Below are 17079 nucleotides of genomic sequence, written 5' to 3'. Positions count from 1 at the left end.
AACGGTCCACTTCCATACACACACACACACACCCCACAATACACAAGGATGGGAGTGAAAGTTGATAGACTCACATCCATGGACTTGACCACAGGCTGGCCCATCTCATGGCGGTAGTAGCCGACTCCATTCACCGTCATGTTTACTGTCAGTTTACCAGTGACTGGTTTCCCAAAGGTATACCTAGAACAACATTCCATTGTAAAACAGCATGCTGACTTATGCTGTGAAATAACATGCTGTTGTTAATTAATTCATCTATCCAAATGGCCTCTGTAGTATGGATTGAGATATTATTACATTATTACATTATGACACGGTTCACAGATTGAAGTCCTGACTAAATAGTAAGAATGAAATCCTGTTGCATATTGACAGACTCACCTGGCTCGGACCGTGGCCTGCTGACAGGTGTTGAGGTCATGAATGTAACTTGGTGGGTCGATCGCCAGCTCAAACTTCGGCATCACTGGATTGGATGGGTTGTTGGGACAGGAGGGCAATACAGAAGATGTCACAATCATTCCATTTTCTCACGTTGATGATTGAAAGAGGTAACAACGTTGTAGTCCATGTGCTTTGTGTTTGATCTCCATGTTTTAGTCCATGTGTTATTTCTCCCTTCCCATCTAAAGGACCACAATGGAAACAAGCCTTTGGGCTTTATTGTGTTTTTTTTTTTTATCCTTTTGAACACATCTGTTAATTGTTGTTCAATAAAGTTTCCAATCAATCAATCAATCAATGACAACTGGCAAAGAGAAAATGGATCAAACAAATCAAATCAAAGCAACAATAGACTTTTTAAGCATTCATGCCAAAACTGTTAAAGTGAAATACACCACGTTGGAGTTTATGGCTAGGACTTTATGTCGGAGTCAAAGCCACTAAAACGTTCTGGCAGCCCCTTTGAATTTTTATCTTTGAGCAGGTGCTCACCATACTTCTGTACTTCAAAAGACTTGTTGTAGGTGTGGCCCTGCATCTCCACAAAGACCAGCCACTCTCCGAACACCGGCTGGTCTGACAGAGGGAAGCTCATGTTCACAACCCCTGTGAAGAGGGGGCGAAGTACACACACAAGAGGGAGTTACGTCAAGGCATCAGGGCATTGGATAAGTCAGTGCACAGAAGGATGTTCTCATCCAACCTTAGATGAAACAATCATTCTTTTTTTGGTATGTTTAGATTTATGTTTTGGAAGTGTTCCACTTCTATCAAATTATTCCATGCATCAAGCATCCGAATGTGCCATTTGCGTGGGAAAACCAGTGTAGAAAATGTGACTCACCACAGCATACTGATTTGAGGCTTTTCCACTGTACCATTCTAGATCCTCTTGGATCCTGCAAGATCAGATTAGCGTATCAGGGGATTTCAGTTGACATTTCCCTTTTCGTGTTTAAAGGTTAAATCTGAGTTTTCCCAGCAGTAAGTAATGTTGGAGAACAGGATCTGAGAAGTGGGCTGCTTGTGAAAGTACAGCCGCCTGGGGAAATGTAGCTGATCTTGACCCCAAGACCTTGCTTTTGACAGTGTTACAATAGCTTTTTTTTATCTTTTCCTCTACTAATTACACAGCGTTACCTGGTGCCTATCATTAGCCATAAGTAATGTGTCTGTTTCCTTCATTTGACCTAGCTTGTTTCATTGAAAGCCACCCGCCAGTCCCAAAGGTTGTGAAAAACGTCCTGAGAGGAGAAGGTGAAAGGGGAAAGAGAAAGTGGGCAAATATACATTTTAGTTAAGAGAAGAGTATAGTATAGAAAAAAATTGTCGAAAAGAAGAGTATACAAAGGAAGAGATTAGAAGAGAGGAACAGAGTCCAGGACAGAGGACAATGGAAGGGAAAAAAATAAAAAGAGGAGCCGAAGAAGAGAAGGACAAGAGATGGCTTCATGTTGTTTATCCCGTCCCCTGAGGAGCGGCGTGTCTCAGTGAAGGTGCACAGCCCACTGCAGGGCACTGCTCTGTAATCATCCAGCAGGGCTGGAGCCCAGACAGGCTCCTGTACCCCTCCTATGCCGGGGTGGCCTCGCACTGCCCCGCACTCACCACAACATACGCCTCCATCTGAAAAAAAATAACCAGACAGAGGAGGATGAGAACAACGTTCCTCTTTGCCTCTTCTTTCACCTTGTCACCTTCTCTACAGCTCAACAATCATCCGTCTGTGAAAGTTTGCGCTGCACTATCAATAAACGTTCTGTCTGCATGGTCGCTGTATGGTATAATTTCCAAGGGTCGTTGCTAGCATTCCATTAGAAATGATTCTGGGACCGCCTCTGTAAACAGGTTACTGTACAGGGCTGTGTGTTCCTGCTGGCCAAGTTTCCCTCCCTCTTTAATCTCGGCAGCAAAAACAAGCATTGATCAGGAGTTGCTATGAAGTGTATTTTCATATTGTCTGGCTGTGCTTTAGAAGTGACACTTATCCTGATATATTTTACTTTGGGAATGGTGGAATTGAAAAAATTGTTAGCATTGATTGTTTGGCTGTTGATTGTCAACAATATATAGGATTTGCAATGTATATAGGTATAGATTATTTTATTTTTGCCACTCAAATTTTGCAATATGCTGTATAGTTACCTTGTCGTTGACCGGCCTCAGGTCAGGGCTGACTGTGTACACATTTATGAACACTGGAAAGCAGAGGGAAAGGGTAACCACAAATCAGTAAATGTAATGATGAAGACAACACCCAGTTACCCAAGACCTGGAATAAACACATGATGAACATAACAGGGAATGCAGGCGTTGTATCTATCTACATTTCATGGCACACTGATTAAATATCTCTGCAAAACAAGTCAGATTTCTAAACAGATTTTATCCAATATACTGAGTTAACCATCCATCTCGGGAGTGTTGGGGGGGGGGGGGGGGGGGGGTGGAGACCTTTGTGTTTGGGTTTGTAGAAAGGCTTGTCGGTCTGGATGAACACGGCAGTGCCCTTGCTTTCCACTGTGACTGTGGTGTAGTTGTGGAAGACGTAGCCGCCCTCCTTCAGGTAGCGGTTTCCCCAGACCTTGAGGTGGGCCTGGCCTCTCAGCCCGGGGGGAACCTTGGAGACAAACATGGAATGGGTCAACCGAAGAGCTGCAGGGCTGGAAAGATCTGTGCACCAATATGGAAACACAAGAGGCCTGCCGTGATAGCAACACAACCACCATGTACTTTAAGGGATTATTTTTGAATTTTATGGGCTGAATAATTGTACAATTTGAACAAGTTTATATTTCAAATGTATTATTCAAGGGTAACCTGGTCCACCTAGACATAAGGCTGCCTGGTGTTTACAAACACCTGTTTTAGTGGCTGGTTCAAAGGACAACTAATTTGCCATGAGCCAAGCGTTTGACTTATTTGCCCCTCTGATTCTACATTAGGACCAAAAGCACTGGACTAGCAAAGAATACCATCCGATGAGACACAAGGGAGAAGGAGGGTGGAGGAGGAGAGGAGGCAAGAATTCGGGTTGTGCCTCACTACGTTGATCTATTCCAGTCTGTTGGGGCGTTGCACCATACATGCTCTTCCCCAGCTGTTGCATATTACATTGAAGCTGTTACCTTATTCCCAATGAATGTGCAGAGACAGCTGTTGCATCGCGCAAAAAAACGTTAGTGTTAACTTGCATCCTGCCCAAGGAATGCTCTCAAACGGACAGGGAGGGGGGCACGCTCACTACTGTGCAGCTGTCACCACTAAAGACCGCTGTGCGTTTCAACGTCTCTGGAGAACCCAGCATGTCTCAAGAGTAATACCTATCCAATGAAAGGCAATCCATACCTTCAGTTGGATGGTGCCTTTGTCTGAAACAAAAACACAGAGAAGAGTCAACAGAGGACAGTCGCATGGATCCAGCATTTTGTACGTACAACCAGCCTTAGCCGATCAATGGAGCTGTAATGTAGAGAGTCTTGTCCAATGCCATGAAGCTAATGGGGTGGCACGGGTGTGCGTTTGTGTATGCGTGTTTGTGCATGCAAACACAGAGACAAACCATCGGTTCTTGTACCATGTGCATGCCTGGCTTAAATTACATCAATTGAACATCAACACAATATCGGCTCCCTTACGTCACCACTGTGTACGGAAAACAAACACAGAACCCACCAAACACAGTTCCATGGCTGTGGGCCACCGTCTCGCCTTTGACGGACAGCTGCACCTGCACACGTGTCTCCGCCTGGGCGTTGAACAGGGTCACACTCACGCTCTCCTCCACACCCGCTCTGAAGACAGAGGGGGCCGCCACCAGGTACCCTCTGGGAGGAGAGAGAGAGAGAGAGAGAGAGAGAGAGAGAGAGAGAGAGAGAGAGAGAGAGAGAGAGAGAGAGAGAGAGAGAGAGAGAGAGAGAGAGAGACCAGCAGATGGACAGACAGAAAGACGGAGAGAGAGAGATAGAGAGAGAGAGAGAGAGAGAGAGAGAGAGAGAGAGAGAGAGAGAGAGAGAGAGAGAGAGAGAGAGAGAGAGAGAGAGAGAGAGAGAGAGAGAGAGAGAGAGAGAGAGACAGACAGACAGATGGATGGAAAGGCAGACACAGAGAGTGAAAGACATATGGACAGAGAGAGAGAGAGAGAGAGAGAGAATGAGAGAGAGAGAGAGAGAGAGAGAGAGAGAGAGAGAGAGAGAGAGAGAGAGAGAGAGAGAGAGAGAGAGAGAGAGAGAGAGAGAGAGAGAGAGAGAGAGAGAGAGAGAGAGAGAGAGAGAGAGATTACAGGGTGAAAGCAGGAGAGGAGAATGTGGAAATCAAGGAGACAGAAAGAGCAAAGGTATAATGTGGATTGAGGAGAGAAAAAAGGGAGGGGGTGAATGAGAAAGGAGAAGTTTGACATAAGTGGGTGGAGGGGTGGGGATCAAAGAGAGGAAAAGGGAAGTAGTTGATTAATACACAGGTTTCACGACTGCCTTAACTTTCAGCATCCTCAATGCCAGCTCACCAATGGACACACACACACACACACACACACACACACACACACACACACACACACACACACACACACACACACACACACACACACACACACACACACACACACACACACACACAGCATGCTTTAGTTATCACTGCAGGGTTGCCCTTCTACCTGCTAGCCAGTGGGTTTTTCTGTTCTAATGTTCTCATTGGGTGGTCTATCACCTCTCAAAGCCCCACTGAGACTGTTAAAAAGAAGCCACAACAAGAAACGACCCCCATGATTCCTCAGGGTCACTCTGAGCTCTAATTGAGAAAATGTGTCACACACCAAGCGCTGGGAGCAAATGTCAGCCTTTGATGCATGAAAACGTCCTGGAAAACTCTGGCTACCCATAAGGCAAGCATCAATACTAGAGTAATAGCTGAATTATTTTTGTCTGGTGCTGAAATGGCTCAATGAACGAAGTATAACAGTCCAGATTAGTGTTTGATTCACATTTGGTTAAGTACGTCTATGGCACCACACTGTCCATTACGCAGCCTGGGAGAAAGGACCCCTTTCATTGGCAATGCACTTTTGAATAGGTTGAAGGAGATGAAGTTTGTCCACACATCAAATAATCTGTATGTGATGAATTTGGAAACCCAATTCACGGCCAGTCTTCTGATCTTTGATCGAAGAGGAGATTTTTTGTTTTCTAACTAGCTTGGTTATTACAATCCTAAATGGCTCCAGGAATGTTGAAGAGAGCAGAAGTCAGTTTGACTGTACAGAAAGTAATACCATATTATCTTCGGTCTAGTCGTAATACCACTTAACAATCACATTCATAACATGATAATTAGGTCGGTTGGCTGTATGTGTCCACTCAGCCTTTCAAGGATGTCATCCAAGCAAGGGGTATGGGGAAAAACAAATGTCGACACGCTTCACAAAAGCATAAGATCACATCAGTAGATTCTCCAGGAAAACATGTTTTCATGTGGGGTCAGGTGGTTAGCATTACTGTTCTTCATGAGGGGGAATTCATGAGAAAATCCCCTGGACTTTGAGCAGTGGAAGATAAAAAGAGCAAATTGACTGTGCGTTTGATCTACAACCGGTTGAAGCATCTCTTTGATGAGTCCGAGATCAGGTGCTTGCGGTGAACTGGCTTATTAATCACACGGATTCGTCTCGCAGTTTCTTAGATCCGAGTGCAGTTCGCTGACTTTTAGTAGCGAGTTCTTATTTCGAAATTACATTACTTTAAAATGCTCTAGGGTTGGTTTAACAACTTCAGACAACTGCTATAAAGTGCACCTCTCCCACTGAACAATAAAGGGAACCTTATAGAATCATACGACTTCAAAGCCTAGATTTCAGATCTCTAGAACCACAATTAGCTCATCCATTGGTATGGTAGGCCTATAGTTGTCACATATATACATACATTATGTGACTTTAATGAATTGTACAGGCTGAAAACAACCATAATCAGCAATGTTGATAATCATAATAATCATCTTTGTAATCTTAACGTTTCATAAAACTCAAATATAGTAGGCTGCATGAAAAAGGTGCACACTTACTGTCTTTCCTGGCCATAACTTGTGTTCACGTTGCATATCAACAATATCCATGATAAACGCAAAGCTGTCCACGATACTCTTATCATGTTTGACCGAGATGTGCAGCTTTCTTGCAGCCTTCTGAAGAAGGTAGCTAAACCAACTCGATTTAAAAGTTAGGTCAAGCTCCGCCGCTCTCCCTACAGCGGTCTATCCATTGCGGCTGCTTAGTGCGGTAGCGGTTCTAGATGTAACGTCCGAGCGATACAACTAGCTAAGTTGTATTCATCCCACTTTCGAAGTACGTCCCAATCGCTTCCGAGTTTTTTTTTTCTTCCGTTAGAGTAAAACACACACGGGCTTTCTTCGTTCACGTGCGTTCATCCATTCCGGGTGGCGTTCTCTCATATTTCACCATTAAAAAAAATACACGTTGCCTCCCACTTTCACTGTTGGCAATATTATGTAACGAATCCCACTTCTCCTTCACACTCGAGCTGTGGTTTGTCATCTCTTTGAAGCTCCGCTGGTTTGTGTCCAACAGCGAGTCAGAACCCGAGCGCCGCTATCACGCGCACTCGACGTTCATTCACAATCTCCTCCTCTCGCTCGAGCCGTCGCCGCGGCACATCCGAAGCAACGAGGACTAGTCTGGAGGATCCGTTTGAATCTACTGATGACTAATTTCTGGAAATCGACATGTGAGATTTAGAATGATTCGTCTTTTTAATAGACATCGATTTATTGAGTCGCAATACTTAGAAAAATGAAAGTCTTAAATGATGAATGCATTTATATTTTCAGTTCAGCGCGCCTGTTTGCTCTATAGCCGATGGCGCCCTCGTGTGGAAAATCAGATGAACATCCACGATTCAAAATATCATTTTTGTATAAAAGGTCATATTTATTGAAGTAGAATTGAGGTAACTTATTTATAATAATATAAAACGTAAATCGCTTTTTCAGCCACATTTAAAAAAAACAGGAATACATTTAAAACAACATTCACAAAGAATCAAAAACAATGCAATAATACTGAACAAATAGGCCTACGAAATGCAACACATTTATCAATAAAACAAATGACTGGCCTTTTTGACTCTTGGCTGGTTGAAGCCCCACTAGAGCACCTGAGATTTAAGGACCCATTCTACTCCTGTTAACTTTAACCTGAAGATAAGTGCAGCAATTCCCTGAAGGGGCTCACAATGTAAACGTCCCTACGCGATCTCCTTATTCACAGAGCCCTCGTGGATGATCCCCCCCAGCCTGGCGAGATCGCCCCGCTTCCCATCCACCATGTCGTGCTGGGCCGTGCAGCGCAGTCCCCCCGGCTCGGGCTCACTGAAGCAGGTCTTGGAGAAGACCACCTGGTCGTCCTGGTGGACCTCCAGCTGGTGGGCCCGGCACAGCTGCCCGGCGTGGGCCACGTCCAGCGCCAGCAGCTTGGCCAGCCGGGGCAGCGGGAAACGGCAGTTGCGACTGCTGAGGCCGTGGCTGTAGAGCAGCAGCAGGTCCCGGCGGACCGCCGCCATGTGCCGGTGGAGGGCGCAGCTCTGCAGGAAGCTCAGCCTCTGGGCCAGTCGGAGGAGGCGCACGGGGTTCCTCTCCGAGAAGGCCCGGTTGATGGACAGGGCCAGGGCGATGGCGGGGGAGGACCGGAGCCGCTCGGGCAGCTCCAAGGTGTGCTGGAGGACCCGCGAGGACCCTGGGGGAGGGACGCAGGGAGATTGGCCTGGGAGGCTGGAAGCTGTTCCCCCATTAGTGTTCCCCATTACACCAGCAAAACAATTGGCTTGATTGTGAAGACACAATAATTCAAACAAAAAGATCCTTTCTTTTTTTAAATGGGAAGACCACCTAGCAGCTTAATCGAACCGATCTAGCACTAACCCACACCCACCTAGGTTGTAGAGCAGGCTGAGGGCCTGGAACTCCTCCCGGTTGCCGTGGGGACCGGGCTCGGTGTCGTAGCAGCGCAGCAGCCAGCTGAGGCTCTCCTGCAGGTGCGTGTCGTTGATGCGAGGGTCGTAGAGCCGCAGGGGCTCCCCGCACAGCCGGAAGGAGGCGTAGGCCAGGAGGCGCACCGTGCGCTCCAGGACGGCCCGGCTCTCCGGCCCGGCGGTGCGCTGGATGATCATGTCCTGCCTCACACTCCGCAGCCGGTCGAAGGCGAAGTCGTACACCTGGGAACGGCCAGTCAGTAACAGGTGCCGTGTTGAGAACCATGGCGGCCATACAGGGTCAATGGTAATGTTGAGCATGGTAGAAACAGTGTTCAGCTGGGGGGAGGAGGGGGACACATTGTTTCTTACCATTGAGTATTTAGCTAACACTAATCAAAAAGAGACTTAGAGTGAGTGACTACAGACACAATGAGTGAATACAGATACATAATGAGCCGGTAGGGGGTAACTAATCCTGCTTAAGGATCTCACAATGAGGACTGGACACCGAACCGTTCAACTGGGAGACAAACAGTATAACCACTAGACGATCCTGCCAGCTTTCTTAGCATTGTCTTGATCAGTTGGAGCATTTCACAATACCCACCTCATCCCATGTGTTGAATACCGACATGAAATACGTCCACTTGCCTCATTCCAAGATGTCTGACCAGGCATGGTGGCGATGTCATCTATTAGATAGCACACGGTCCTAAGCAGAACCGCCGGCGGACGGAGATCACTGGGCCGGGTCGAGTCCTTCCCGGCCGCAGGTCTGGAGTATTCTTTCACAGTACGCTTTGGGTCAGCCCTGGGACGCCGGCACCTTTCTCCGGCCCTTTTTTCTGTTCCTGCCAGGGTCTCGAAGCGGTGCAGTCGGTTCTGCGACTCCCGCTCTTGCAGCTCCCGGTTAGGGCACATGGACTGGCATGTTCCCCTGGGGGAACCTGGGCTTTCTGGGTCGGCCCTTTTCCCGGATTCTTCTTCTTTTCGCGCCCTCCACTCTGGTTGCTGTTCTCTGCTGCTCCATCTTTCCTGGGTCGGTCTCCCCCCACCTCTCCCTGCTGCCGAGGTCCTCTTTTGAGCATAAGAACTGCGGTTGAAAGAAAGTAGACATAAGTCAAAATTAAACATGGGAATGGATTTAATTTGAGTCCCGCCATTCTTATCACGCATTGCCTTGTTTCATATCCGTACAGGGTTTATTTTTATATATATTCAGATATACACATATTCAGCTATAATCCTGTAAAGTTCTTACCAGCTGGCAATGATTGCAATGCACACTGATTTGAGCAAAGCTAAAATTTGTATTCTTTCTTCATGTGGACGCCTAGCTTAACCGGCGAAATAATTGACTCGTTAGAGAGGCTGTAGTTATCTTATAAGATTTGATTTTACCTTATTATCAACTTAGAATGGATTGAATACTCACATAGGTCGAGGAACATTCCTGTTACTCATTGTCTCCTTGTATCTCCAATCGCAACTTTCCATGATAAGCACATTTGAAGACATCTGAAGGCAACGTTTTCAGAAATAACACGAATTGTTACATCGTCTATATGCTAGGTAAAGAATAAGCCTTCATGAAGAGAACATCGGTGATCCCATATTGCTCAAGAAAAGGACCTCGGCTTTCTTGACTTCTTTAACAGCCGTTTGTTGTTCAGCACACTTGTCGTCACATCCGGAATTTTTATTTCCGGTTTATTAGATATAGGCATATGCTGCGATGTTTATGTTCAAATATAGACCAATTTACATTTAAATAAATGTTAAGATGTTGAGCTCAACGTAGTACAATTAGACGAAATCAAAACATTTGATAAGAAAAGCGCAGTCTGCCATTGCGCATTAATATTTTCGAAATGTAATGGATGTTCATTTAGTTGCGTAATGAAGCCAATGACAGAGACAAAAATACAATGACGTTTATTTATTAAATATTTATTTGGCAATAATGTACATTATTTTTTTCATATGATTGAAAACATTAACATCAAAACGGGCACAAAAACATAAAGATTCAATGTTATTGACTTCTAATGTGAAAGAAGCTAAATTGCATATGCATTTTATTCTAGGTCATGTGGTATTTAGGTTAGGGTTCGGGGCAGTAGAGCTCCCGTGTCCTGGTTGGGCCAAGCTTGTGCTCCTCAAAGGCCTGCTGGGTTTTAATGTTATAGAGGCTGACCTGGGAGGACAGCTCCTGCAGCTCTGAGAAGGTCCTGGAAGCGTAGGAAGGAAAATAGATTAGTAGTAGAAAAGCAAACCCATCTTCAAACCTGACAATTTAAGGCTTTGTTATGGTTCCACATTGACGCAACGCAATGACCACATAATCGCTCGACGCATTTGTGAACCTGTTTTGGATCTGTGTCGGGTTTACGTTAGCAGAACAATCACAGCCTTTGCTGCTATGTCGCCTCAACACACAAGGTTACACTTTTTGGGAGCCGCACGTCAGACCCTTGCGGTGGACGCAAGGAGGGTCCGCAAGGACGTCATGGGTCTGCAAACCCCCTTGTGTTGCGTCAACGTGGAACCATAACTAAGCCTTTAGTTGACAAGGCTTAGATTCCATAACCTAAATCAATGAAGCACTGAATAAATTCAACATGTAGTTAACTTGTGGATAAAATCAGCAACTTCAGCAAGGGCCATAAATTACATCCCATCCAATATAAAGCAGGAACAAAGCGCAGATCCGTTGAAAGAAAACCATCCTGCCCTCCACACATTTTGGCTGTGTCCTTGACTAATGCGGACATTTCCGACTTATCAACGGACTCCATGTCGGCTCCCTTACACAAATATCTGCTGGGTGATGTCCTTGGAAGCCGCTTTTATGTCTCTGAGGCACTCCACTGCAGAGCTGCTATCGTGCAGATCTGTGGCTGTGCAATCCACCAGCACCTTCTCACTCTTCTCCAGGCACGCCTCGCTTTTATCTGCACGGATACAAAGGAATCATAAATCATTGGTATTTAGTACGAAAAATACACAACACAAAGAATACCACATTGATAAACACAATTTGGATTTTGAAATCAACAGCACCACTGTTGGTGCTGTTGAGTTTTCTGAGTTTTCTATGGGTGAATTAAGTAAACCATTTGGTTTCTAAGGGTTGTTGATGGAGGAGCATCATCTAGTGTTGCAATTAAGGAGTGCTACTTACTTATTTTAGCTTCACGGTTTGAGGTTTTGCATTCTAGTAGAGACACATAACAGTACTAAAATTCCACTAGCGATTCTGCTGCTCATGAGATATTGATTTCTTTATATTTTATTGATTGTGATATTTTACACAATTTATGTATCTCTTTTTTTTAAAGTCTTCCAGAGTCAACCGATTGCCCGGGATTGTTGGCCATCCTGAGGTCACTGTTTTCAAAATGGAGCCATTCCAGATGTGTTGATGTGACGATGTGTACAAAAGCAAAACAAACAGCAGATGAGCAGCCCAGCTAACTCACGGGGGGTACTCACCCAAGAAGACCCTCCCGTCTCCTTCAATGTAGCAATTCTTCACAGGCAGCTCGTGCCTGGTGGTGTCAATGGCCCTGGCGAAGGTTCGGTAGTCCTCTTTGAACTTCTGGGCTTCTTCTACCAACGGAGTCAATGCAGCAATCTGACAGAATAGACCAGACAATAATTTACAATGCCATTAAAAAACATAAGACACACCTGTACACGGACAAATCGATGCATTGCTTGTATTTCAGATTTGGCTGTATAATGCAGGCCTGATACCAAAAATAAAAAAAGATTGATAAATGATAACAGTCTTTCGGAAAAAAAACACCAACACTCCACCTCAAAACTCTCACATTGCAGTCAGACATTTTGTTCATGCCTGTGTGGTGAAAAATAAAAACACTTTCATATCACCCAATGTACTGACTTGCAAATCCAGTATCTCGTTCGTCTGCTTATTCCTCTCCTGAAGAAGGTACTTGCGTTTCTTCTCTTGGACTTCATTGTACAGTCTCTCCTCCTCCTCCATCACATGCAGCAGCCGAGCCTCAGCCTCCTCCTTCAGCTTCGCTGTATTGTGGTCCATCTGGATGACACAATGCACAGGAGCGGAATATATATTGCCAAAAGGTTTGAAACAATCTAATGTTGAAAAGAGTGCAGACGAAAAAGACAAAAAATAATAAGAATCTATGATAGGTTTAAAGCACCTTCAGAAACAATTATCATAGGAATAACAGTAACAAATGGATATGTAGCCCTGGCACTCACAGTTCATCGATTTGTGAGAGAAAAACCTACGTTTAGGTTTTTGTGGCCGTGAGGTAGGCCAATATGAATGTTTGTTGTACCTTGGCTGTGAGATAGACCAATAGGAATGTTTTTTCTCAGGTGTGAGGTAGGCCAATAGGAATGTTTTTTTGTACCTTGGCTGTGAGATAGACCAATAGGAATGTTTTTTCTCAGCTGTGAGGTCGGCCAATAGGATTGTTTGTTGTACCTTGGCTGTGATGTAGGCCAACAAGAAGGTCTGCATCTCGATGGCCGTCTTGTTCTTTTCACTCGTTCTATCGTGTTTGACTGCATTTTGCATCACAAGGGTGTCTGTTCCAATAAAAATATACACATGAGGAGCTACAGGGGAGACACACGTTTAAACATTGATCAAAACATGTATTCATTTGAAAAAGTTCACCATTAATGACGGAAACATCAAAATCTGGGAAAATTCTGGGTCCATCTGCGAAGGTGGATTGCAGGGCACTTTTTTCCAATAGGGAAGGTTCGAGAAGAGTGGACATGAAAGCTGAAAACAAACATTGCGACAGAATGTAATCAAATCTCCTAAGGTATACAACATGGTCTTGTCACTGGGATAGATTCTTAGATTTCCAACCAGGTCGGCATTTATTGAATTTGTCCAAGAGGACATGCTTTTTACTACTTAAAAGATCCAAACAGAAGAATCAGGAAAGCAACTATGAGAAACATCCAATGAATATAATTGATCAAACTGATAAAAGATTTGCGTCATCAGTCATACAATAATACAGTATGATATTAGTTATTGGGCTTAAGGATGCACTCACGAGTTGGATTGGCCATCGGGGCAGCCAAACGTCTAGGAGGAGTGGCCACCCTCGGTTTTGCAAAACCAGGTTTAGGGGAGGAGGGACGTGGTGGCATGGCAACTGGCTCATTGGTCCTTGAGTTACTTGAGTTACTCTGTTGACAAGCACAGCAAGGGGACAGTCAGGTTAGGTATATATGAAAACAGAATACTAGCCCTTGGTCTTAATTCCTTTTGCAACTCTGAATATGAATACTTAAAGTGGGCCAAACAGCAACTTTTATTGTTTAACATTATTCAGAAGCTTTTATCCAAAACTTTTTATAAGATTTTGAGAAATCAATGAATTTAAATATACGCGATTGGGTAAACATTCGGACACATCGCATAAAAAACATATACACAGATCATATACATGAGAAGAGAAATTAAGAACGCAGTGCAGTACCTTTGAAAGAGAAGGCTTATCAACAGGCTGCATATAACGTGACTTGACAGTTGTCCCACTGGCTGGAAGGACAAAACATACACTGTCAGATTCCTCAAAACACATTCACAAAATAATAAGGTTATGAAGCCATAATACAGGTTGGTTGAACCCAGAATCTTTAACTGTTAGCGGTATTCTGTTCACTTACATTTTACGCTTTTCGTCCCTGTTCCACTGTTGTTGGCCTTGACATTTTCACCTTTAGAGCTGAACAAAGTGTAGGGAATTTCGTTAATTAAGTAGTACACTTTGGCTTTTAACCGTAGTTCCACTTTACAACAAAAAATATTGAACACTCCCACTTGTGATCTCACTAAGGCAGAGGGAAGGGCAGATTTTGAAAAGGCATGTAATGAATAATCAGACTCACACCTGGTGATAAAATAGGGGCCCTTTAATGCAACTAGTAATGGGTGACGCTGCGATGCGCGCAGTTATAGCAAGGCTAGATGGGTGCGAGGGTGTGAGCGCTCTCATTGGCAACACGACCAACTTAAGTTCCAATGAAGACACACTGCATTGATCATACCACAAAAAAATTGTATGAAAAAGTTTCAATGAAATTGCTCCGCAAAACTAACGCTATTCAAGAGAATGCGAAGCAATGCAATACTCTGGATGATGGATCTCCACAGGAAAGAAAATCGTATTAATTTATTACCCAATTAACAACCTATTCATAGTAGTAGTAGGAGGAGGTAGAGCTTTTCGATACAGGAGGAACGCGAAGTTTTTTCGTGAGGGAAAATATACCCAAACATGTTACCATTTATTTAAAGTGAGTGTATCTGTTCAAATTATTGAACACAGATGGATGGTACGTAACAAAGTGCATGCCATTACTGCAACAAAAGGAATAATAAAGGAGCACCAACAAATGAAAAAGTTACTGGCACCAGTGTCAGCCGTAGACAATGTTAGTCGGGTCTTGAACCGTTACCTTGCTTCGAGAATTGTCGATAAAAAACATAGATAAACATACAGGCGACTTTTGGGGCAAATAGGTTTAATCATGTGAACCCTATCATCCCATCTACCGACCTTTTAGTATCAGTAGATGCCTTGCCAAAACTATTTGGTGCCATTGTTTTTCTTCTGGACGCCATCGTTACTTCAACTAAACCGCCCGTACGTCGTATATATGGTCCGGCAAAACAAAGCAAGCTAACTTTGGTTCCTCATGAAATTCACTCACTTTAACATCTTATTCTTTGGTTTTTATAAGCTGTAAATTATCATATATGTGTCTGTCCAGGAAAGACTCAGATTACATCTATAATTTACTATTATAATGCGTACTTTTCGACTAAATTGTAAATCAAATAACACCGCTGCATTATTGTTTGTGTTTATCAATATAAAACATTGAATAAAACGTTATACTTTATACTATACATCTGTAAACTATTAAGGTTCTATTTGTTTAATACAGAAAAAGGACGTTTCATATCCCCTTTTTATGGAGCAATGCTGAATGCAACTCATATAGTTACCACTAGAGGGATAGAAGACGTAGTGTTCCCCATAATGACTCCCTATATCGTTTATTGCTAAACACTTGACAACATAAACCTGCATGTAGATTTATTAAGACTAAGCAGGAAATACTTTCAAGATTAAATTATGGGAAGTCTTCAGGCTCCAGCCCCCACCGTACCTTAAGTGTGTGTGTGTGTGTGTGTGTGTGTGTGTGTGTGTGTGTGTGTGTGTGTGTGTGTGTGTGTGTGTGTGTGCATGTGTGCGTGCGTGCGTGCGTGCGTGCGTGCGTGCGTGCGTGCGTGCGTGCGTGCGTGCGCGTGTGGGGCTAGGTGAATGCTCTTACCAGTGGTTTACTGGTCATTTGTGTGCGTTAGTCTTCAGGAACATAATGGGTGCTGATCCCACCTGTCTGAGCTGGGCTTGAAGCACAGTGGAGACAATAGGGCCATCCAGGGTGTGGGACACAGGAGCAAATACTGACCAGTGACATCCAGCCTCAGCCACCAGCCGCAAGCCTCAACCAACAGCCACCAGCCTCAGCCACCAGCCTCAGCCACCAGCCACCAGCAACTTTCACTTTCCATTAGTTGATAAAAGACAGACAGACAGACGAAGAAGAGAGAGAGCGAGAGAGAGAGAGAGAGAGAGAGAGAGAGAGAGAGAGAGAGAGAGAGAGAGAGAGAGAGAGAGAGAGAGAGAGAGAGAGAGAGAGAGAGAGAGAGAGAGACCAGCAGATGGACAGACAGAAAGACGGAGAGAGAGAGAGAGAGAGAGAGAGAGAGAGAGAGAGAGAGAGAGAGAGAGAGAGAGAGAGAGATACAGAGAGAGAGAGGGGCAAGTGGATGGATAAACAGAAAGACAGATTGAAAGAGAGTAAATATTAACTCAAAACATGAATGACATTTATATGGATCTCTGACAAGGATTCATCATGGTCTAGATTGTAACTAAAAAAAAGTTTGGAAAGAAAGAGTCAGCGTAATTGAACAGTTAATTGGAATGGAATATACACAACATGAATGATGAAGACCGGCTTGACGCTTTTTGCTTTTTGCTGACCTTTTCCACTCATTATGTTTCACAATTAAGGTTGAATATAAAGGCTTGGCTCAAACCAAATCTTCTATGCAAATGAACGTGTGTGTGTGTGTGTGTGTGTGTGTGTGTGTGTGTGTGTGTGTGTGTGTGTGTGTGTGTGTGTGTGTGTGTGTGTGTGTGTGTGTGTGTGTGTGTGTATGTATGTAGGCGCCTGTGTAAAGGCTGGACTTTACCACTGCTTCCCCGTTCTTTCTCTCTGTTATAAAGCTGCTACGTGTTTTCTCTTCTCTGGCTGTCTCATGCTGTCACTCATCGCAAAGTAATGCCAGGACCAATGAGGGGCCTAGCAGAATGTGGATCACAGGCACTGTGAGGGCACACACAAGAGAGGGACTAATTTAGATTAAATCAATAAAATCAGTATTAACGCTAACCCTAACCCTAATGATTACTACAAGGTCCGGGCACAAACAAAGCTGTGTAATTGTTTGTGACAGTTAATGGTTTAGGTAAATCAATAAATATACTATATATTATACTATCTAATTAATTACAATTGGACAGGGAGAAACAATCAAACTTCAACATGC

The 17079-nt window shown here is 44.2% G+C and overlaps 3 protein-coding genes across 3 annotated transcripts in view; all 3 read right to left on the bottom strand.

The window, feature by feature from the left end:
• The window catches only part of cpamd8 (C3 and PZP like alpha-2-macroglobulin domain containing 8), a 40290-nt gene extending 33226 nt beyond the window's left edge, over positions 1–7064 (bottom strand). Inside the window, exons 1-10 of the mRNA XM_030371877.1 lie at positions 6505–7064; positions 4123–4274; positions 3796–3818; positions 2902–3067; positions 2593–2645; positions 2056–2073; positions 1292–1346; positions 940–1053; positions 385–469; positions 75–183 (exon numbers count right to left, since the gene is read on the bottom strand). Of these exons, the coding sequence (XP_030227737.1) occupies positions 75–183; positions 385–469; positions 940–1053; positions 1292–1346; positions 2056–2073; positions 2593–2645; positions 2902–3067; positions 3796–3818; positions 4123–4274; positions 6505–6590 (861 nt within the window). The 5' untranslated portion in view covers positions 6591–7064. The remainder of the gene's footprint in view (positions 1–74; positions 184–384; positions 470–939; positions 1054–1291; positions 1347–2055; positions 2074–2592; positions 2646–2901; positions 3068–3795; positions 3819–4122; positions 4275–6504) is intronic.
• A 297-nt stretch (positions 7065–7361) lies between these two features.
• sac3d1 (SAC3 domain containing 1) lies at positions 7362–10110 on the bottom strand. The gene is made up of 4 exons (XM_030371881.1): positions 9865–10110; positions 9081–9522; positions 8387–8669; positions 7362–8191 (listed from the first exon to the last, which is right to left on the bottom strand). Exons 1-4 carry the CDS (start codon positions 9945–9947, stop codon positions 7704–7706), a joined length of 1296 nt encoding a protein of 431 aa, XP_030227741.1. The 5' UTR covers positions 9948–10110; the 3' UTR covers positions 7362–7703.
• A 252-nt stretch (positions 10111–10362) lies between these two features.
• Positions 10363–15103, bottom strand: haus8 (HAUS augmin like complex subunit 8). Its single transcript, XM_030371882.1, has 10 exons — positions 15014–15103; positions 14121–14179; positions 13931–13992; positions 13502–13637; positions 13108–13218; positions 12913–13016; positions 12340–12498; positions 11925–12066; positions 11242–11383; positions 10363–10660 (listed from the first exon to the last, which is right to left on the bottom strand). Exons 1-10 carry the CDS (start codon positions 15076–15078, stop codon positions 10534–10536), a joined length of 1107 nt encoding a protein of 368 aa, XP_030227742.1. The 5' UTR covers positions 15079–15103; the 3' UTR covers positions 10363–10533.
• Between the last annotated feature and the right edge of the window lie 1976 nt (positions 15104–17079).

Source organism: Gadus morhua, chromosome 12 (assembly GCF_902167405.1).
Source record: "Gadus morhua chromosome 12, gadMor3.0, whole genome shotgun sequence".
Classification (NCBI taxonomy): Eukaryota; Metazoa; Chordata; class Actinopteri; order Gadiformes; family Gadidae; genus Gadus; species Gadus morhua.
Note: the sequence above shows the minus strand (reverse complement) of the source record. Positions and strands in the feature narration are given on the sequence as shown.

Excerpts from the sequence above, each read along its gene's own strand:
- haus8 (XM_030371882.1), bottom strand. The coding sequence starts at position 15,078 with ATGGCGTCCAGAAGAAAAACAATGGCACCAAATAGTTTTGGCAAGGCA. Across the intron at positions 13,017-13,107 it reads TGATGTTTCCGTCATTAATG|ACACCCTTGTGATGCAAAAT; the intron begins GTGAACTTTTTC and ends TTATTGGAACAG. Across the intron at positions 11,384-11,924 it reads AGACGGGAGGGTCTTCTTGG|ATAAAAGCGAGGCGTGCCTG; the intron begins GTGAGTACCCCC and ends GTATCCGTGCAG.
- sac3d1 (XM_030371881.1), bottom strand. The coding sequence starts at position 9,947 with ATGTCTTCAAATGTGCTTATCATGGAAAGTTGCGATTGGAGATACAAG. Across the intron at positions 9,523-9,864 it reads AGGAATGTTCCTCGACCTAT|TTCTTATGCTCAAAAGAGGA; the intron begins GTGAGTATTCAA and ends TTTCAACCGCAG. Across the intron at positions 8,670-9,080 it reads GTCAGACATCTTGGAATGAG|GTGTACGACTTCGCCTTCGA; the intron begins GCAAGTGGACGT and ends GGCCGTTCCCAG.